This window comes from Grus americana, assembly GCF_028858705.1.
Source record: "Grus americana isolate bGruAme1 chromosome 27 unlocalized genomic scaffold, bGruAme1.mat SUPER_27_unloc_2, whole genome shotgun sequence".
Taxonomy (NCBI): Eukaryota; Metazoa; Chordata; class Aves; order Gruiformes; family Gruidae; genus Grus; species Grus americana.
This window is the reverse complement of record NW_026561297.1, coordinates 65,986-88,491: the sequence shown is the minus strand read 5'-3', so window position 1 is coordinate 88,491 and position 22,506 is coordinate 65,986. Positions and strand designations below refer to the sequence as shown.

The following is a 22,506-nucleotide window of genomic DNA, read 5'->3' as shown; positions in this document are numbered from 1 at the left end:
GTGTGACACAGATGCACACAGAGGGTGGGATGGGTGTCTGTGAGCAGGGACAGGGAAGAGGATCTGGGGGAAAGAGAGAAACAGCTCCTGGCAATTACTGCTCCAGGCAGTGGGGATTGGGCAGGGAGTGGGAGGAAACTGCACACAAGGATTGGGAGATGCTGTGTTCAGGCAGATCTCGTTTGGTCCCTCACTCTAGATGTCTGCTGGGTGTTGTCTGCTGGGCAATGAGCTGAAGCTGAGTTTAAGACATGCCATCTTCAGGACACCTGACTCTCTGCTTTTTCTGTCCCACTGGGCTTGCGTGGTGCCCCCCAGAAAGGCACAGCTCACCTGTAGGAAACTACGGAGTGCTGAGCCATCCCTCGTGGGTTGCCAGTCTCCTCTCAGATTCCTTTGCTTCTCTCTGAGAGGGGCCATGTCCTGCCCTCTCCACCACAACTCCACATCTGTGCTAGAAGAGTTTCCATATCTGCCCTTTGAAACAGGACTCCCCTGCACTCATCACAACTTGTGTGCATAGTCATCCTTGAGCTAGCAGAAGCAAAAGCACAGGGCAGCTTGGAACAAGACTAATGAACACTGCAGCTCTCCCGACTCTGCACTGAGACACAGAGAGCTGAGCCCTTTTCCCTGTCTTGTCCTAAGAGTCCACACTTTCAGTCATAAAAAAAGAGGATTTCTACCAGTAAAAATAGTACTAAACCAGATGTGATGGTGGAAAGAGAAAAACACAGAGAAAGTCATCATAAAGACATGCTCAGCCTCTCTTCTGCAGCCCACACTCCATGGAGTGATGAGTGCAGATATTGAACATTTCCATCAAGGGTGAATTGCATCTGACAGCCCTTGTGACCATCGGGGGAGTCAAGAACCAGCTCCCATGTACTCACTGCAGCAGGGCAGAGCTGACTCCTTGGCAGCACAGGGGCAGAGGTCCTGCTCCTCACAGCACAATCAGCCAGCACAAAGCAAAGAAAGGAAATGCCTTGGAATTGGGGGACATGGGGTGGGATCTCTGTGAAAAATGGAGAGGCTTTGCTCAGAGAACTCTGTCATAGCTTTTCCCTGTCCTTTCCTTTTTAGGACAATGGCCCCATATTAAGAACCAGCAAATGTCCAACAGCAGCTCAATCACTGAGTTCCTCCTCCTGGCATTCGCAGACACACGGGAGCTGCAGCTCTTGCACTTCTGGCTCTTCCTGGGCATCTACCTGGCTGCTCTCCTGGCCAATGGCCTCATCATCACTGCCATCGCCTGCGACCACCACCTCCACACCCCCATGTACTTCTTCCTCCTCAACCTCTCCCTCCTCGACCTGGGCACCATCTCCACCACTGTCCCTAAAGCCATGGCCAATTCCCTCTGGGACACCAGGGCCATCTCCTACACAGGATGTGCTGCTCAGGTCTTTTTCTTTTTCTTTCTGATCTCAGCAGAATATTCTCTCCTCACAGTCATGTCCTATGACCGCTACGTTGCCATCTGCCAACCCCTGCGCTACGGGACCCTCCTGGGCAGCAGAGCTTGTGTCCACATGGCAGCAGCTGCCTGGGGCACTGGGTTTCTCAATGCTCTGCTGCACACGGCCAATACATTTTCTATACCACTCTGCCAGGGTAATGCCCTGGACCAGTTCTTCTGTGAAATCCCCCAGATCCTCAAGCTCTCCTGCTCAGATGCCTACCTCAGGGAGGTCTGGCTTCTTATGTTAAGTTCTTTTTTAGGTTTTGGGTGTTTTGTTTTCATTGTGGTGTCCTATGTGCAGATCTTCAGGGCTGTGCTGAGGATCCCCTCTGAGCAGGGACGGCACAAAGCCTTTTCCACGTGCCTCCCTCACCTGGCCGTGGTCTCCCTGTTTGTCAGCACTGGAATGTTTGCCTACCTGAAGCCCCCCTCCATCTCCTCCCCATGCCTGGACCTGGTGGTGGCAGTTCTGTACTCGGTGGTGCCTCCAGCAGTGAACCCCCTCATCTACAGCATGAGGAACCAGGAGCTCAAGGATGCAGTTTGGAAAGTGATGACTAGATGGTTTTTAGAAGTAAAATAGTTCCCAGCTGCTTCTCCATATTATGTGTAACATAATTCATAACAGGCTCATCCTATCTTTTATACATTTTGTAGTTGTTGATATTGTTGATTTTTTTTTTCACTTCCAATAATGTTGTTCACAAAGAATTATCGTTATTCATACTAATTCTTATATATTATAGAATAGAATCATATCATAGAATGGTTTGGATTGAAATGAACCTCAAACATCTTCTAGTTCCAAACCCACTGCCATGGCCAGGGACACCTTCCACTAGACCGGGTTGCCCAAAGCCTCATCCAACATGGCCTTGAACACTGCCAGGGACGGGGCATCCACAGCTTCTCTGGGCAATGTGTTCCAGTGCCTCACCACCCTCACAGGGAAGATTTTTTCCCTTATATCTAATCAAATTCTACCCTCTTTTATTTTAAGGCCATTACACCGTGTCTTGTCACTACATGCCATTGAAACAGCCCCAGTCCAGCTTTCTGGTAGGCCCCTTTTTTGGTACGGGAAAGCTCGTATAAGGTCTCCCCAGAGCCTTCTCTTCTCCAGGCTGAACCACCCCAACTCTTTCAGCCTGCCTTCATGCCAGATGTGTTCCAGCCCTCTGATAATTTCGTGTCCCTCCTCTGGACTCACTTCAACAGGTCCATGTCCTTCTTATGTTGAGGGCCCCAGAGCTGGATGCCATGATGCTGGGGGGTCTCACCAGAGCAGAGTAGAGGGGCAGGATAACCTCCCTCACCCTGCTGGTCACGCTTCTTTTGATGCAGTCGAGGACACAGTTGGTTTTCTGGGCTTCAAGCCTGTGTTGATGGCTTGTGTTGATCATCTCGTTAATCAACACACCCAAGTCCTTCTCCTCAGGGCTGCTTTCAGTCCATTGTCTACCTCTCTGGTTTGACCAAAGACAGTCTAAATGAATTTCCGTGCCCTCAGAAAAGGACCCTGCAGTGACATTTCTGACTGAGATTTTATCCCCCAAGACCTTCTCTGGAGCTGCAGAGGCAGTTCCTGTGTACAGAGTCCCTGCACAGCAGATCTCTGACAGAGCTGGCCTCTGTAACAGCATTTCCACCAGGAAAGGCAATCTCCTCAGGGCACTGCCCAAAGGCTTACGTCTTTTTCCAGTGTTTCTCTCAAGAACATGCCCAAGGAAGAGACTCTGGAGAAAACTGTTGCTTTGCTTGTTTCTCCATGGGCGCAGAGGGATGAGATGAGGGTCCCAGTGTGCTCTTCCAGGGACTGAGGAATGGCTCAGGTGTTCCTTGTGGGTGGACAGCACCCACACAGATGCTGAATGGACTCCAACTAAGCTGCCTGGGGCTCGACAGCCTGTGGTAGGGCTGACGGCAGAGGAGTGTTTTTCTGGAAGGAATCAGGAGCTGCCAGGAGAGCCCAGGGGATCTGCAGGGACAGCACGTGCCAGGAGGTCAGCAGGGAATGAAGCCCACTGAGCACGAGCCTGTGCAAGGTGAAGTGCCCCAGAGATCAAGTGCTAAATGAAGGCTGTGAACCACCAAGTGAGGGTTCTGCAAGGCCAGGGGACACAGCAGGCACAGGGCAAGGAGCCTGGTGAGTGGTTCGTTTTCCCATCAGTGGACTTCCATAGACTGGATGCGGTGCAGCACCCAAACACATCTCATGGCATTGGCAATAAGGCAGGTCTCCTTTGAGCAGCCTCCATGGCCACATAAGAGCCTCGGTGGGAGGCAGTCAGTGGCAGTGATGTCCCTGAGCTGGGTCTGCCTCCCAGCCTGACCAGCACGTCCCTTGCAGAGTGCCCCTGTGACCCCAGGCCCCACAGCCCACTTGCTCTGCAGAGCAGCTCCACCAGCTCAAGGGCTGTGGAGAGCATGGGCAGGGGGTGTAGGAGTGGCTGTCCAGGCCAGCACAGATGTGCCCACCTTGTCAAAAGGCTCTTTAGAGACATGAGATGTCCTGGTGTTTTCCCAAAAGTGGGATCATTTACCCCATGTGCAGTACACCAATACACACACAGAGCAGAGGTATTTTATTTATTTCATGTCTGCACAGAGATGGTTGCAGGGTGGTAATGCCACAAAGCTAGCACACTGCACACAGAAACTACAACATATTTATCTTGTTGCAGAATTAGAAAAATTATCAGGTTGTCAATCTTTCAGGCCCTCTTCAAGAACATTCCTTAGCAAGGCGTGCATTTATCAGTATTTCCCTCTTCTTCAAGGGTCCAGTCATTATCAAAGCAACGCAGTGTATTTAACCCTGAATTAGACAGTGTCTAAGCATTAACCCAAACACATTCCTCACCCTGTCAAGTGGAAAATTCTACTTGACAGATATCAATACTGTCACTGTCTACAGCTGTCTTATGGGATGGTGCAGAGGAGAAGGAGTCAGACTCTTCCCATGTGGGCACAGTGGAAGGATGAGAAGCCATGGGAAAAAGTTGGGATGTGGGAAATTCTGACTAGACTTAAGAGAAAAGAAGCTGCACTATAAGGTCCATGAGGCACCAGGAACAGGCACTCCGAAAGGCTGTGGTACCTCCACAATGGAGATATTCAAGCCTCAACCAGATGTAGTGCATTGTAATGGGTGACTACCTAATGCAGGGGACAGAGGCACTCATCTGTTGGCCCAACCGACCATCTAGAGAGGTTTGCTGCTTGCTGGGGACAAGGATCCAGGATGTTGTGGTGGGACGTCCAAAGCTCATCTGGCTCTCTGACTACTGCCTCCTGCTCTTAACCCATGTGGGCCCAAATGACACTACCAGGGGCAACCTGGACAGTACCAGAAGTGACTACAAAGCTCTGGGGGTGGCACTGAAGGGCATGGGGGCCCAGGTGGTGTTCTCCTCAATCTCATTGGTGAGGAGAAAGGCACTACTAGGACAAGTTAATAATTAACTGCGGAACTGGGGTAGGGTTTTGGGTTCAACGACCATGGGACCCTGTTTACAGACCAGCATCGTCCTGGCAGAGATGGGATCCACCTCACTAAGCAGGGCAAAGCTGTTTCTGCCAATAGGCTGCCTGACCTCATAAGGAGGCCTTTGAACTAAGAATGATGGGGGAGGGAGAGAGTAACCAGCAGTCCTCCAAGGGAGTGACAGGATCAATGATCAAGGGCATGGGGTGATGTGATGGGAAGGGATCACAAAATCAACAAAATGGGGCTCAAGTTCAGTGCTTGCATGTAAGCAAGGAAATGCCTACAAAGCACCATGATGGAGAAATCTCTCACACCCCCTCCAAGAACTCAACATGCTGGGGTTCCTCTCTAAAGTGTCTGTACTCTAACGCATGCAGCATGGGGCATAAACATGAGGATTTAGAGATCGGTGTGCAGTTGCAGGGCAATGATCTTGTTGGGATCATGGAAACATGGTGGGATGGCTCCCATGATTGGATGTCGCAATGGAGGGATACAGGCTCTTGAGGAAGGAGAGGATGGGATGACAAGGAGGGGGAGATGCCTTTTATGTGGCAGAACAGCTGGAGTACATGGAGCTTTGTCTGGGGATGGGTAGGGAGCCAAGAGAACCTAAGGGTGAGGATTAAAGTGAGACCAGGAAAGGGTGGCATTACAGTGGATGTCTGCTATCGGCCACTCGACCAGGAAGAAGAAGTATATGAGGCCCTCAACAGGCAGATAGGAGCAGCCTCACATTGGCAGGCTCTGGTCCTCATGGGAGATGTCAACCACCTCGATATTTGCTCAAAGGACAACACAGCAGGGCATAAGCAATCCAGGAGGTTTGTGGAGTGCCTGGATGAGAAATTCCTCACTCAAATGGCAAAGGAGCCAATGAGGAGAGGTGCTCTGCCTGACCTCATCCTCATCAACAATGAGGGCCTTGTTGGGGATGTGAAGGTCAAAGGCAGCCTTGTGACCATGAGATGGGGCTGTAGTGACCATGAGATGATGGAGTTCAGGTTCCTGAGGGCAGGCAGGAAGGCAAAAACAATCTCAGAGCCCTGGGTTTAAGGGGAGTAGACTTTGGGCTCTTCAAGGATCTGCTTGGAAGAGTCCCATGGGATGTGGCCCTGGAGGGAAGGGGGGGCCCAAGAAAGCTGGTTCATATTGCAGGATCACCTCCTCCAAGCTCAAGAGAAGCACATCCCATCAAATATGATGTCAGGCAAAAATGCCAGGAGAGCTGTGTGGATGAACAAGGAGCTCCTGGCCAAACTCAAACACAAGAAGGAAGAATACAGAGGGTGGAAGTGAGGACGGGTTGCCTGGGAGGAACACAGAGACATTGAGCATGCAGGGAGAAAGGTAGGAAAGCTAAAGCCCAAATGGCATGGAATTTGGCAAGGGATGCCAAAGAAACCAAGAAGGGCTTCTGTAAGAGGGAACAAAAGGGAAACAAGGGAAACTGTGGGCCCATTGCTCAGTGAGACTGGGGACCTGGTGACGCAGGACATGCGAAAGGCTGAGGCACCGAATGCCGTCACTGCCTCAGTATTTGCCAGCAAGATCGGCCTTCAGGAATCCCAGGTGCCAGAGACCAGGGGGAAAGTCTGGAGCATGGAGAAGTGCCTTGCTGGAAAAGGATCGGATCAGGGAATACTCAGGCAAACTGGACATACATAAGGCCCTGGGCCTTGACGACTCCTGATGACTTCCTTATCGTTCCTGTGCCTGGAAAGGGTTTCCAGCATTAGCTGCTCCATCATCTTCCCAGGAAGGGAGGTGAGTCTGACTGGCCTGTAGTTCCCTGCGTCTTCCTTCTTTTCCCGCTTGAAGACAGGAGTGACATTTGTTTTCCACCTCTGTGCTCTGGGCCTCTTTATTTGGCTGGGCTCTGGGCCTCTGCGTATCGAGTGAGGTCTGGCACTTGGCGGGTCATGGTGTTATGCCATGGCACATCCCATAAAGATGTGGCCAGCTCAGAGAAAGGGATGCCATGAAGGAAGTGATAGCAGGTGTGGCCATTTCTTGATGGCAAAGAAATATAGGGTGATCTATCCAACTCCTCCTACCTTCCTTGCTCCAAGCTCCCTTTAGCTATGAAATGCAGATGTATCATGTGACGATATAAATGTGTCACCAGAACACAGTTTCCCCATTCAAAGTGATGGCAGGAAATATATTTCTGGAAATGGCTGTATAAGTCTCTCTTTCCACAGAGGGAGAGAAAGGGTCATCATCTTGCTGGTCCGTGTCCGTGTCCTATGAAAAAACTCATGAGAATTTACAGAATATATATTCAAACTCCATTAGGAGACACTCAGGATCAATATGAACTCAGGATTTCTCATATCACGTAATGTGTGAGCAGAAAAATTAAGAACTGTGTGTGTGGGGGGGGGAAAGAATCCTTCCTTACTGTTTAGTACTGTAATCTTTGGACTTTGACTACACTCCTGAAATCTCTCTAATTAACCACATAAGAACTGAAGACCTAAAGGAAAATTATGCACAGAGCATTGGCTCATTAGGGCATTTTGCATGTTAATTAGCCCCCTGGTGCCAAGTTCCTGAACTGCAGGTCCTGAAAGATTGAACAAGTGTCTAAAGAAGTAAAAGTCAGCAGCAAACCTCCGAGTTTCTGAGAGTGTTAGTGGGCCGCAGGGAGGACCATCACTCAAGAGACCATGGGGGGAATGACCAGACAAGGAGATTTACAAAGGCATGTAATGATAGGCCAAGAAGTAATGGCTTTAAGCTGAAGGAGGGTAGATTTAGATTAGATATTAGGAAAAAATTCTTCTCTATGAGGGTGGTGAGTCACTGGAACATGTTGCCCAGAGAAGTTGTGGATACCCCCTCCCTGGAAGTGTTCAAGGCCAGGTTGGATGGGGCTTTGGACAACCTGGTCTAGTGGAGGCTGTCCCTGCCCATGGCAGGGGATTGAACTAGATGATCTTTGAGGTCCCTTCCAACCCAAACCATTCTGTGATTCTGTGATTGTCCCTGGGAGCTGGTAAAACAGGAAGTCAGAGGCACTGGTCACATGTGGAAAATCAAATGTGGAGGTGGCTGTGAAAGCCCTAAATGTGTTTCACCAAGCAGGATGGCCAAGCCCTGACCCCCATTCCCTGAAGAGAGGATCCTTTCCCTCATGAGATGCTTACAGCTCTTCCTGGGAGCAGTGTGATGGGAGGGTACGTGATGCCTAGTGCAGGTCAGCGGTAGGACACCTCCCAGGCTCTATGGGGGGTGGGTGAGGAGGCAAAAAGGCCCTGGGACTGTAAGGGACTGGTGCCTTCTCATGGGACTCAGTGGAGGAGACAGCAGCCACTGTGGAGAGCACAAGGACTTCTGTCCTGGTGTTGGAGGAGGGCCCAGCCACACCAAGGCCATCAGCTGTTGGCACCACAGATGGTCCTACACTGTCCTGTGCCCGTTCCAGTTTTCCTGAGGTCTTTAGCTACCTCCTCCTGCTTCCTCATCTCACTCTGACCTTGGGATCTCCTAAGCTTTACTGATGCCAGTGAAAGGCAAGATGCTAACTGCGGTACAACTTGCTTAGAAGAATGAACACTAATTGAGACTATGAGCTTTTACCTCAGGGCCCATGTGACCTGAAGACCCAACCTAAGCCAGCTCTTACCGGCTGAGAACATCCCATGTCCATGATAAACCCATGGAAGATTTACCTTTCAAAAAACCGGGCGTATAACCACGGCCAGAACAGCAACCGACCAGCATCCAGGATAATCCCCCAACCTGAGCAGGACATCGCTTTAGAACAAAGAGAATTAACATACCACTGACCGTTTGTCTGCACCACCTGCATGGGACAAGGATGTAGGAACTGATGAGCCCATCCCTTAACGTGAGTGATTGCATTGGTCTCCACAACTGTACTGTAACAGATACAAACCCTGCTTTCCTCTGTACTGGGGTCCTCCAGCCATTAGGCTGAGGCACCACTGCCTGCACAGCTGAAATAAGAGAATAAATTACCTTGGTAATTCTATGCTAAGCTTCCTTGTCTCCCTCCGCAGCCAGCAAATGAAGGACTTGTATGTGCCACTGTGGCCTCACTGCCTGTGCCTGCAAAGACAAAGCTGTGGTTAACTGAGGACTTGACAGTGCCTGTGAATTCCCTGCAACCCCTCGGGCATCTTCCAATGCCCTGCTAATGTCCTCTGGCACCCAAAATAGCCCAGTCCCAGACTCGCTTGACTCCTGTACTTATTGCCATATCCCAGCACTGAAATGCATGTCCTCCTGCTGCTGTTGCTGCCTCCAAATCAAAATTCAGCCTGATTCCCTTCAGCATGACACCCCCGCAGCCCCACCACTACTTCAAGTCTTCTTCCTGCCTTTAACACACTCACTGCTATGCATACCCCTCTCTCTGCCTGCACCCCCATGTGTCTCTCAAGCCCTTCCCGTTTCCCCTGCAGTTGTGGGACCTCCCTCCAGGAGGGTCGTGCATTCTCCAGGATCATGGATGTTTCCTGTGGTCCATCCAAGTGTGGGGAGTGAAGGAGGGGAAGAGAGCAAGGTCAGCTCCTGAGGCATGACTGAGCACAGCCACCCCCAGCAGCGGGCATTCCCTATCTGCCAGGCTGAGGCATGCACACAAGATGGAAACATCTTCCTTATCTCTGATGTGCACAAGAAGGGACTTTCTTCCTGCCACCTTCCCAGGAAACAGAGAAGCTCCTGGGGGCCAGAGATGGGTGGGCATAAGGGAAAGGAGGTCAGTGGCACCCTGTGTCCCCTGTTCTCCTCTCCAGCATATCCTGAGAGGTCTGCAGCCCCTCCGTGCCATCCTGTCTCCCCAGGCTAGCACAAGAGCCCTGGCCCTTGGGGTCCTCAAGAGCTCCTAATCCCCCAGGGACAAAGCAGCCTGCCCCAAGCTGGTGCAGCCAGAAAGGTGTTTCTCTTTCCTGTTCATTTCTGCTAAGCTAAGAATGGATCTTAGACAAAGAAGTTGCTGCAGGCTCATTTACCTTGCTTAAATAAAATGGTTTCCCATATATACACAGTCTCTTGGTCACACAAGATGGGTGGATATTTAAGAGGAGCAGTAATTATATTTATTTGAAGACAACATCATCCAAAGTGGAAAAAGGAAAAAAAAAATAAAGAAGGAAAGACTGGGCCTGTCACGACATACACAGGGAGAGGAACAGCTGCAGAGGAACGTAGGCAGTCTATGGCTGCTGAAAGACATCCAGTCATCATTTTCCTCACGGCATCCTTGAGCTCCTGGTTTCTCATGCTATAGATGAGGGTGTTCAGTGTTGGAGGTACCACCGAGTACACAACAGCAAACAACAGATCAAGAGATGAGGAGGAGATGGAGGGGGGCTTCAGGTAGGCAAACATGGCAGTGCTGACAAAGAGGGAGACCATGGCCAGGTGAGGGAGGCACATGGAAAAGGCTTTGTGCCATCCCTGCTCAGAGGGGATCCTCAGCACGGCCCTGAAGATCTGCACATAGGACAGCACAACGAAAACAAAACAAAAATAGAGAGGTACTAAAAGCAATAAACTCAACTTCCCTGAGGCAGGTGTCTGAGCAGGAGAGCTTGAGTATCTGGCAGATTTCACAGAAGGACTAGTACACTCCTCTGCCATCAGCCCTACCACAGGCTGTCAAGCCCCAGGCAGCTTAGTTGGAGTCCATTCAGCATCTGTGTGGGTGCTGTCCACCCACAAGGAACACCTGAGCCATTCCTCAGTCCCTGGAAGAGCACACTGCACATAGGACAGCACAATGAAAACAAAACAGCCAAAAGCTAGACAGACACTAACCATGAGAAGCCCAGCCTCCCTGAGGTAATCTGAGTCTGAGCAGGAGAGCTTGAGGATCTGGGGAACTTCACAGAAGAACTGGTCCAGGGCATTGCCCTGGCAGAGAGGTATAGAAAATGTATTGGCCGTGTGCAGCACAGCATTGAGAAACCCAGTGCCCCAGGCAGCTTCTGCCATGTGGACACAAGCTCTGCTGCCCAGGAGGGTCCCATAGTGCAGGGGTTGGCAGATGGCAACGTAGCGGTCGTAGGACATGACGGTGAGAAGGAAATATTCTGCTGAGATCAGAAAGAAAAAGAAAAAGATCTGTGCAGCACATCCTGTGTAGGAGATGGCCCTGGTGTCCCAGATTAAGTTGGCCATGGCTTTGGGCACAGTGGTGGAGATGGTGCCCAGGTCGAGGAGGGAGAGGTTGAGGAGGAAGAAGTACATGGGAGTGTGGAGGTGGTGGTCGCAGGCTATGGCAGTGATGATGAGGCCATTGGCCAGGAGAGCAGCCAGGTAGATGCCCAGGAAGAGCCAGAAGTGCAAGAGCTGCAGCTCCCGTGTGTCTGTGAATGCCAAGAGGAGGAACTCAGTGATGGAGCTGCTGTTGGACATTTGTTGGTTCTTAATATGGGGCCATTGTCCTAAAAAGGAAAGGGCAGGGAAAAGCTATGACAGAGTTCTCCTAGCAAAGCCACTCCATTTTTCATAGAAACCCTGCCACCTCTCCTAGTTCCAGGGGATTTCTTTGCTTTGTGCTGACTGAGTGCGCTGTGAGGAGCAGGACCTCTGCCCCTGTGCTGCCAAGGAGTCAGCTCTGCCCTGCTGCAGTGAGTATATGGGAGCTGGTTCTTGACACCCCCGATGGTCACAAGGGCTGTCAGATGCAATTCACCCTTGATGGAAATGTTCAATATCTGCAGTCATCACTCCAAAGAGTGTGGGCTGCAGAAGAGCAGCTCAGCATGTCTGTTGCTCTGTAGTTTTTTTGTTTCCATCATCACATCTGGTGAGTATTAGCTTTAGGGCCAAAGATGCTCTTTTTTACGACTGAAAGGGTGGATTGTTAGAAAAAGAGACGCAAAAAGTCTCAGGTCTCTGTGTCTCAGCGCAGAGTCAAAAGAGCTGCAATGTCCATCCTTCTTGTTCCCAACAGCCCCGTGCTTTTGCTTCTGCTGCCTTGAGGTAGAAGAAGATGACAGCATATACTGATTAGTGTTTAAAAAAAAAAAAGGAAGCACAACTAGAGTTTGATGAAAGCAGGAGAGTCCTATTTCAAAGGACAGATCTTAGAACTGGATCTTAGAACTGGACATGGCCTCTCTCAGACAGAAGCACAGGAATCTGACAGGAGACTGGCGACCCACGAGGGATGGGTCAGAACTCCCTGGGATCCTACAGCAGAGCTGTGCCTTTCTCGGGGGGCAGCACAGAAGCTCGGTGGGAGAGACAAAGAAGACATTCAGGAATCCTGAAGATGGGATGTCCTAAAGGCAGAGTCAGCTCATTGCTCAGCAGACAACGCCCAGCAGACATCTAGAGTGAGGGACCACAAGAGAGCAGCCTGAAGGCAGCCTAGCCCAGAGGAGCTGCTCCTGGGCAGAGATGTCTCGCTGCAGCACAGCCCACTTGCCATGAGCTCCCTCCGTCCCAGGAGCCTGGAGCAGAGGCCCAGCCCAAGGCGGCATGTTAATGACCCCTCTGGTGGGTTTGGGGATGAGTCCATGAAGCTCAGGCCCTGAGAGGAAGCTGATGAAACCTCTCCAGAAGTCACAGTCCGATGCAAACTCCACAGTTTCTTGGAGCATTAATGGGTCCCCCTGAGGGCCATCCCTGACAAAGCAACTCTGGGGCTGGTTAGAGCAGGCAAGTGGAGGCAGTGATGACAGGTAGGCAAAGGCAATGGCAAGGTGGCTCTGATGCTGAGTAATCCTGGGTGTGTTTCATCAAGTCAAAGGGCCAAGCCCTGGCCCCCAGCCCCTGGGAGGGGAGATCCTGTCCCACACACAGGGCTCAGAGCTCTTCCTGGGGCAGGGTGTTGTGGGGACATGCAATGCCAAGTGCAGGACAGTGGTACGACACCTCCCAGGCTCTTGAGTGGAGACAAGGAGGCCATGAGGCCCTCGTGCTGTCAGGATTAGGCGTCTCCTGGTAGGCCTTGCTGACACAGCCAACAGCCACAGCCAATGGGAGCAAGACCTCAGCTCTGTTGGGGGCTTTCAACTTTGTCATCTCCCTTGACCATCTCCACCACAGGAGGGGCTATGGTGTCCTATGCCTGCACCTGCATTCTTGAAGGCTGTGGACATCCACTGTGCTTGCCAACCTTGCTCTCACTTGAGCATCTTCCTACCCTTACTGATATCTCTCCATCCTCAGGGGCTGTGTGTTGAAATACAAAGCTTTGGCTAATCCAGACTGTTTCTGGGTGGCCTCTTGTACCACAGAACTGCACTTGGAGTGATGTTTTGTGTAAGTCAACGTGACATGAAATCCTCATGCCCAGTCTCAACTTCCAAAGCTTCCCTTTGTGCCATTATTTCTTTCTTGTGTTGCTTTCCAATGTTGAGAAAAACTCCACCATCTCTGAAACCATACTTCAACCAGTCTCAAGATGGTCTGGGTGGCCATGGTCATCCTAATGCAGACCTGTATGCAGGTGGCCTTGTTCATAGCGAACATGCACCACTGGCTTGTATGGTGTCCCACGTAGCGCCCAGACCCTTCTCCTCAGGGTCACTGCTCAGCCGGTCAGGTGCAAGCCTGCCCTGATGACCGAGGTTACTCTGCCTTCTAATGCAGGACTGGCCACTTGTCCTTGTAACCCTCAAGAGGTTTGTGTTGACTAGCATCTCAAAGTATCTCAGGTCCCTCTGGACTGCAGCCCCATTTGGTCAGCAGTTAATGTTTGTGTGCGGGTGGCTCACCCTGATGGTGGTGGAGTCTCACAAGAGAACAGCATGAGGAGTTGCAGGGCTCTACAGACCCAGGTAGGAATTGCCATGAACACCACCTCCAAAACACCAAATGAGATTACAAAACCAGCAAAACGAGGGCCAGCAGATGTGTTTGGTTTGTGTGGCAAGGTTTTGGTAGCAGGAGGAGGGGAGGCTACAGGGATGTCTTCTGTGAGAAGATGCCAGTGACAGTAATTAGTGAATGATCTCTCCTTGTCCTTATCTCGACACCCCCGAGCCTTTCGTTATATTTTCTCTCCCCTGTCCAGCTGAAGAGGGCAGTGACAGAGCGGCTTTGGTGGGCACCTGACGTCCAGCCAGGGTCAACCCACCACAAGTGGGAGCACTGGTGTGGCACTGGGAGCACTGGAGGGAGCCTGTGAGCAGCTCTAGTAGAAATGGAGCCTAGAAATGTAGACTAGAAATGGAGTAGAAATGGAGACTAGAAGCACTGCGGGGAGCCTTTGAGCGGCTCTGGGGGCACTGGGGGGGAGCCAGGGAGCCATAGTGGGAGAACTGGGGTGGCACTGGGACCAGTGGGGGAGACAGGGAGCCACCCTGGGTGCACTGAGGTGGCAGTGGCAGAACTGGGAGGGGAGCCAAGGAGCCCCACTGGGAGAACTGAAGAAGCACTGGGAGAACCAAGGAGTGGCACTGGCTGCACTGGAGTGGCACTGGGAGCACTGGGCTGAGCCAGGGAACTGAACTGGGAGCACTGGGGCAGAACTGGGGGGACTAGGGGGACCGAGGGAATTGCTCTGCAAGTACTGGGGCGTTATTGGGAGCACTGGGGGAAGCCAGTGAATGGCATGGGGACAACTGGAGTGCAACTAGGAGCACTGCAGGGAGCCTGGGAACTGGACTGGGAGCACTGGGGTGGCTCTGGGAGAACTGGAGGGAGGGGGGGAGGGGGGCAAAGAGCCCCACCAGGTTCACTGTGAGGAGCCAGGAATCCACACTGGGAGCACTGGAGTGGCAGTGGGAGCCCTGGGGTGAGCTAGGGAGCAGCACCGACAGCACTCGGGTGGCACTGGGAGCACTGGGGCGGCACTGTGATCCACACTGGCAGCACTGGGGCAGAACTGGGAGCACTGGAATGAGCCAGGAATCCACACTGGGAGCACTGGGGCAGATCTAGGAGAACTGGTAGGACCGGGGAGCCACACTGGGAGCACTGGGGAAACACTGGGAGCACTGTGGCTGCACTGGGAGCTCTGGGGTGGCACTGGGAGCTGTACTGGGAGTACTGGGGAGATACTGGGAGAACTTGGAGGAGCCAGTAATTGGCACTGGGAGCACTGGTGTGGAACCGGGAGCACTGCAGGGAGCTGCTCTGGGAGTACTGGGGCAGCACTGGGAGAACCGGGGCAGCACTCTGATCCTCACTGGCAGCACTGGAGTGTCACTGGGAGGACTTCTCACCTCTGTGCCTGGCAAGATCATGGAGCGGATCCTCCTGGGAACTGTGCTCAGGCACAGGGAAAACCAGGAGGTGATTGGTGACAGCCACCATGGCTTCACTAAGGGCAAATCCTGCCTGACAAATTTGGTGGCCTTCTACCATGGGGTTATAGCATTGGTGGATAAGGGAAGAGTGACTGACATCACCTACCTGGACTTGTGCAAGGCATTTGACACTGTCCCACATGACATCCTTGTCTCTAAATTGGAGAGACATGGATTCGATGAAGGGACCACTCAGTGGATAAGGAATTGGCTGGATGGTCACACTCAAAGACTTGTGGTCAACAGCTCAATGTCCGAGTGGAGACCAGTGACGAGTGGTGTTCCTCAGCGGTTGGTATTTGGACCGGAATTGTTTAACATCTTTGTCGACGACATGGACAGCTGGATCGAGTGCTTCCTCAGCAAGTTTGCCGATGACACCAAGCTGTGTGGTGTGGTCGACACGGTGGAGGGAAGGGATGCCATCCAGAGGGACCTCGACAGGCTGGAGAGGTGGGACCGTGTGAACCTCATGAAGCTCAACAAGGCCAAGTGCAAGGTCCTGCACATGGGTCGGGGCAATCCCAAGCACAACTAAGGGCTGGGTGCAGAATAGATTGAGAGCAGCCCTGAGGAGAAGGATTTGGGGGTGTTGGTTGATGAAAATCTCAACATGAGCCGGCAATGAGCGCCTGCAGCCCAGAAAGCCAACCATGTCCTGGGCTGCATCAAAAGCAGCGTGACCAGCAGGTCGAGGGAGGGGACTCTGTCACTCTTCTCTGCTCTCATGAGACCCCACCTGCAGTACTGCATCCAGCTCTGGGGTCCCCAGTACAAGAAAGACATGGAGCTGTTGGTGTGAGTCCAGAGGAGGCCAGGAAGATGATCAGAGGGCTGGAGCATGTCTCCTGTGAAGACATACTGAGAGAGTTGGGGTTGTTTAGCATGGAGAAGAGAAGGTTCTGGGGAGACCTAATTCTTTCTAGGTCTTCCAGTACCTGAATGGGGCCTACAGGAAAGCTGGAGAGGGACTGTTTATCTGGGAGTGTCGTGATAGGACAAAGGGGAATTGGGTTTAAGCTAAAAGAGGGTAGATTCACACTAGATGTTTGGAAGAAATTCTTCATTGTGAGGGTGGTGAGGCACTGGAACAGGTTGCCCAGAGAAGCTGTGGATGCCCCCTCCCTGGATGGTTTGAAGGCCAGGTTGGATGGAGCTTTGGGCAGCCTGGTCTAGTGGAGGGTATCCCTGGCCATGGCAGAGGGGCTGGAACTAGATGACCTTTGGGGTCCCTTCCAACCCAAGCCATTCTATGATGATTCTATGATGATTCTAACAGAAGGAGATATTCAGAAAGCTGGTCAAAATCTCCTTTTATGAAGGAAAAAGAAACAAACAAACAAACAACCCCCCCAACACCAGTTTAGACTTAAACAACAGATGAGCAGAGCTTTAAGTGATGTGGAGGGAAGTGATGCCATCTGTCCCAGGTAAGTTTTTGTACTCCAGTGATAGATCAGAGTGGGGTAAATTCAGTGTTGTAATCACAGTTAGTTCCTTGGCAGGTAGAACTGGTGGAGAATTTTTATTGTCATTCCTGTTCTGTCTGGTGAGAGGGTGCATACAGATTGCGTATAACAGAAAGAATCTCAGAATATTATGAAAAAGCAAAAGATTTGAAACAGGGAAGAAACATCTGAATCGAACAGAACAGAATAGTTCAAGCTGGAAGGGACCATCTATTCCAACTGCAGAATAGGGCTGATATCACTCAAGCCATTAAAGTTCAAAGGGGCTTTGGATTATTGGGTGTGCGGTCACTGGTGTGTACATGTTCTGGCAGGGGCTTTTCCAAAGGCAACCATCACCTCAGCTGATGTACCTCCACTGTGAACTTATCCACAGGTCACTGTCCATTTGACTCCTGTTCACACTGGAGTTTTAGCAAGTTCCCTTGCTGCCCCCGAAGCTACTCGCTGGTGGGAGCAGAGTGGAGAAAAGAAGAGATGAGATGCCCTGCAGGACTTCATGCTTACAAAGAAGGAAGAGCTGGTCAGAGATGTAACAGTCAGGGGTGAGAAAGCAGAGTGTAGGATCCTGAGAGAAGGGAAGAAGGCCAAGAGCAGGACTTGAGGAGAGCAGAAGCTGACCTCCTGGCCGCCATGCTTCAAAGAATCCCATGGGATATGGCCCTGCAGAGAAGAGAGTTGCAGAGAGCTGTTTGATGCGCCTAATGCAGAAAGTCAAGAAAAGGTGGCCGGAGGAAGGCATGGATGAGAAAGGAGCTCCTGACAAAAACCAAGCATGCAGAGGAAGCACAGAGAAGGTGGAAGGTGGCTGCCTTCCAGCCTCAATGGTGCTGTGCTGCTGGGCTGGAGAGAGACATTTGTACGTGAGTGTCTCTCTGTTGTGGTGGGTTGAGCCTGGCTGGAGGCCAGGTGCCCATCAGAGCCGCTCTCTCACTCCCCTCATTCACTAAACAGGGGAGAAAAGGCATAACGAAATGCTTGTAGGTCGAGATAAGGACAGGGAGAGATCACTCACTAATTATTGTCACGAGCAAAACAGACCAAACTTAGAGAGGGAATTCACCTAATTTATTACTAGGCAAAACAGAGTAGAGGAATGAGAAAATAAAATCAACTCTTAAAACACTTCCCCCCACCCCTCCCATCTTCCCGGGCTCAACTTCACTCCCGGCTTCAACCTTCCCCCCCTCAGCGGCACAGGGGGACGGGGAGTGGGGGTTACGGTCAGTTCATCTCACGGTGTTTCTGCCGCTTCTTCATCCTCGGGGGAGGACTCCTCTCATCGTTCCCCTGCTCCAGCATGGAGTCCCTCTCACGGGGTGCAGACCTTCAGGAGCAAACTGCTCCAGTGTGGGGTCCCCCACGGGGTCACAAGTCCTGCCAGCAAACCTGCCCTGGCGTGGGCTCCCCTCTTCATGGGTCCACCGGTCCGGCCAGGAACTTGCTCCAGCGTGGGCTTCCCACGGGCCGCAGCCTCCTTCAGGTGCCTCCACCTGCTCCGGCGTGGGGTCCTCCACGGGCTGCAGGTGGAATCGCTACACCCCCTCATCCTTCCTCCATGGGCTGCAGGGGGACAGCCTGCCTCACCATGGTCTTCACCACGGGCTGCAGGGGGATCTCTGCTCCGGCGCCTGGAGCTCCTCCTCCCCCTCCATCTGCACTGACCTTGGTGTCTGCAGAGTTTCTTACATCTTCTCACTCCTCTCTCCGGCTGCAAAAGCTCTCTCTAAGTGTTTTTCTTCTTCTTAAATATGTTATCACAGAGGCGCTGATTGGCTTGGCCTTGGCCAGCGGCGGGTCCGTCTTAGAGCCGGCTGGCATTGGCTCCATCAGACACGGGGAGCTTCTAGCAGCTTCTCACAGAAGCCACCCCTGTAGCCCCCCCGCTACCAAAACCTTGCCACGCAAACCCAACACACTCTGTACATGGGGGAACTGGGGAGCTGAGGTGATCCTGGGGCCAGCTCCTCTATAGACGGAAGGTCTAAGACCAGCTCCTGGAGGGATCCATGTTTTCTGTGTGTCTACACAGCGATACATTTTCCTCTAATATCACCATGTGTCAAACAGCCCCACCCTCATTTCTCCTTTCTCCGCTGACCCTGGTTTGGCTTGCTTTGTACCCTCCTTTGGTGTTTTGCAGACTCTCTTCATGGCAATTACTACCTGGGTCTGTAGAGATCTGCAACTCCTCATGCTGTTCTCTTGTGAGACTACACCACCATCAGGGTGAGCCACCCGCACACAAACAGTAACCGCTGACCAAATGGAGCTTCAGTCCAGAGGGACCTGGAGAAACTCGGGGATTTGGCCAAAAGAAACCTCATGACGTTGACAAGGAGAATTGGCCAGTCTGGCCTCAGGGAGAAGAACCAACCTGTACATCAGGGCCAGCTGGGACCTGCTGTGCTGAGGAGGGACTCTGAGGAGGAGAAGGGCCTGGCAACTGCGAGGGACACCAGACGAGCCAGGGGTTTCTGCTCACTGTGGAGAAGGCCAGGTGCATACGGGGCTGCGTTAGGATGAGCGTGGTCCCCCAGAGCAGGGCAGTTCTTCTGGCCCTTGACACCGCACTGGTGGGGACCCCCACACATGGCTTTGTCCCAGTTCTCGGCTCCCTCTTTTGCTGGAGCTGGGAGGAGCTGGAGAGTGGCCAGAGGAGATGTGGCCAGGTGGAGTCTGGGGCCTTAAGCAGATGGGCTGTGTGGAGGGGCTGAGAGACCTGGGCTTCTTTGGCCCCTTTGCCCAGTGGTGGAGAGGCTCGGGGCAGTCTAGGAGTAGCCTGAGACTGCTTGAAAGGTGGTTTCAGAGATGGTGGAGCTTTTCTTAAATCTGGGAAACATCATGATGAGAAAGAGAAGATGGCACCAAGTGAATCTTGGGAGGTTGAGATGGGACACAAGGAGAAAGAAATGTCCCTGCAAGTGCAGTTCTGTGGTACAAGAGGCCACCCAGCAAGAGTCTGGATTAGCCAGAGCTTTGCATTTCAGTGAAGAGTCTGTGAGGATGGAGAGATATCAGTAAGGGTGGGAAGACGCTCCTGGAAAAGCAGGCTGGGTGTCGAGAGCCTGCAGGGAAAGAGGTGCAGGTGTGGGACACCGTAGGACATCCTGTGGTGGAGACATCTGGGGGCAGTGGCAAGGCTGAAAGCCCCCAACACAGCCAGGACCCACGGACTTATGTGTGTCTGGTTTGTTTAACTGGTCCCTACCCTGAGACTCCTGCACCAAGCGTTAAGTCTTCCTTGCTCCAGATTCCCCTCTGGTCTCAGGGCCCTGGGATGCCTGATGGCTACTTTTTGCAGTGAAGACTAAGATGAGGAAAGCACTGAGTGTCTCGGGCTTTTCCATATGCTTTGTCATCAGGGCCTGTGGCCCATGTACCAGTTGGCCCACATTTTCCCTAGTCTTGCATCTGTTCTCTCTGTACCTGTAGAAGCCTTTTCTTGTTTTTCTTCAGGTCCCTGACCAGATGTCATTGCTTTAACCCAGCCGGCAGCTGAGCACCTCACAGCAGCTCGCTCGCTCCCCCACAGCAGGATGTGGGAAAGAATTGGAAGTGTCAACGTAAAAACTCATGGGTTGCGATAAAGACAGTTCAATAAGTAAAGCAAAAGCCACACGTGCAAGCAAAGCAAGACAAGGAATTCATTCCCCACTTCCCATCAGCAGGCAGGTGTTCAGCCATCTCCAGGAAAGCAGGGCTCCATCATGCGTAACGGTGACTTGGGAAGACAAACACCATCACTCCAAATGCATCTCTGCATGCTTAGGAAGTTGTCACTCATGTCCTCCAGAAGCCTTCTGGATGGCTTGTGCCCTGCTATGTTGCCCCTCAGGCAACTACCAAGGTGGTTCCATTCCCCCATGAGGACCAGCGTGTGAGAACATGAGGCTTCTTCCAGTGGTCTGAGGAAGGCCTTGTCCACTTCTTCCTGTTCAAGCACTCAATAGCAGCCACCCACTAAAAGGTCACTCATGTTGGTCTGCCTGCTAATCCTGACCCATAAGCTCTCGACTGGCTCATCATTTATCCCAAGGCAGAGCTCCATGCCTTCCCACTGTTCTCTCACTTAAAGGAGAACTTCTTCTCTGCAAAAAGCTGTCCTGGTCATTCTGAAGAGGTGTCATTCTCCCTCCCTCCTAGCACTCCAGCTGTGTGAGGTATCCCAGAATGTCTCTTTTCCCAATGGGATCACAGCTCCATAACTGCCCACAAACTTCTAATTCCTCTTCTTGGTTCCCCACGCTGTGCTCATTAGTGCACAGGCACTTCAGAGAGGTGCCCAGCCGTGCTGATTGTCCAGAAAGGGAATGAGATCGTTCACCACAAGGCTGTCCCAATGGCACTGTCTGACTTGGGTGCATTCGCTTGAGGTGATTCCACTCCAGCCCTGATTTCCTGATGGTTATCTTCCTTTTGTTCATATCACACTTTGCTGGCCTATTCCATCCATCACTGCCTCACATGACTGTTGGCTATTCTCACTGCTCCAACGTTCCCAGTTTAAAGGTCTTCCTACCAGGTTTGCCAGTTGTGGTGGGTTGACCCTGGCTGGGGGCCAGGTGCCCACCAGAGCCGCTCGATCACTCCCCTCTTCAGTAAGGCAGGGAGGGGAGAAAGGAGGATGGAAAAAACAACCCCAAACTCGTGGGTCGAGATGAAGGCAGTTTAATGTAGCTAAAGCAAAAAGCCGCGTGCGGAAGCAAAGCAAAAAGAAAAAGATTATTCTCTACTTCCCATCAGCAGGCGATGTCCGGCCACTTCCCAGGAAGTAGGGCTTCAGTATGCGTACCCCTTACTCCGGAAGACAAACATTGTTAAAAAAAAAAAAAACAGCGAATGCCCCCGCCCTGTTCTTCCCCCTATTCTCAGTTTCTAATTGCTAAGCAGATGTCACATGGTATGGAATATCCCTTTGGTCAGTTTGGGTCAGCTGCCCTGGCTGTGTCCCCTCCCAAGATCTCGCCTACCCCCAGCCTGCTGCTGGGGAAAAAGAAATGTTGGAAAGACAGCCTTGATGTGTGCTGGCACTGCTCAGTAGTAGCCAAAACACTGGTGTGTTATCAACAGTTTGCTAGCTACCAATCCACAGCTGTCGTGGTTTTACCCCAGCCGGCAGCTAAGCACCACGCAGCCGCTTACTTGCTCCCCCCAATCTGGATGGGGGAGAGAATTGGAAAAGTTAAAGTGAGAAAACTCGTGGGTTGAAATAAAGACCTTTTAATAGGTAAAGCAAAAGCTGCGTGCACAAGCAAAGCAAAGCAAGGAATTCATTCCCCACTTCCCATGGGCAGGCAGGTGTTCAGCCATCTCCAGGGAAGTAGGGCTCTGTCACGTGTAACGGTTACTTGGGAAGACAATCGCCATTGCTCCAAACGCCGCCGCCCCCCCCTTCTCTTCCCCCAAGCTCCTTATAAACTGAGCATGACGTCATATGGTATGGAATATCCCTTTGGTCAGTTTGGGTCACGTGTCCTGTCTGTGTCTCCTCCCAACTTCTTGTGCACCCCCAGCCATCCCGCTGGCAGGGCAGTGCAAGAAGCAGAAAAGGCCTTGGCCCTGTGTAAACGCACAATAAGTCCATAGAACAAAAACATCTCTATATTATCAACACTGTCTCCAGCACAAATCCAAAACATATCCCCACACTAGCTACTATGAAGAAAATCAACCCTCTCAGCTAAAACCAGGACAACAGCACAGCACCATGAGGGCTGCTGTGGGGAGAATTAACTCCATCTCAGCCAGACCCAATACACCAGTCTGTTAGCAAAGATAATTTTACCCCACTTCATCAGGGGATAAATCTCCCCATCTAGTCCAAGCAGGTGCTGA

The 22,506-nt window shown here is 51.9% G+C and overlaps 2 protein-coding genes across 2 annotated transcripts; one reads left to right on the top strand and one right to left on the bottom strand.

The window, feature by feature from the left end:
• The first annotated feature begins 1,115 nt into the window (after positions 1–1,115).
• Positions 1,116–2,051, top strand: LOC129200088 (olfactory receptor 14A16-like). The gene has a single exon (XM_054811341.1). It carries the CDS (start codon positions 1,116–1,118, stop codon positions 2,049–2,051), a length of 936 nt encoding a protein of 311 aa, XP_054667316.1.
• A 6,971-nt stretch (positions 2,052–9,022) lies between these two features.
• Positions 9,023–11,351, bottom strand: LOC129200086 (olfactory receptor 14J1-like). Its single transcript, XM_054811340.1, has 3 exons — positions 10,727–11,351; positions 10,111–10,474; positions 9,023–9,035 (listed from the first exon to the last, which is right to left on the bottom strand). The coding sequence occupies exons 1-3, from the start codon at positions 11,349–11,351 to the stop codon at positions 9,023–9,025; spliced, it is 1,002 nt and encodes a 333-aa protein (XP_054667315.1).
• Between the last annotated feature and the right edge of the window lie 11,155 nt (positions 11,352–22,506).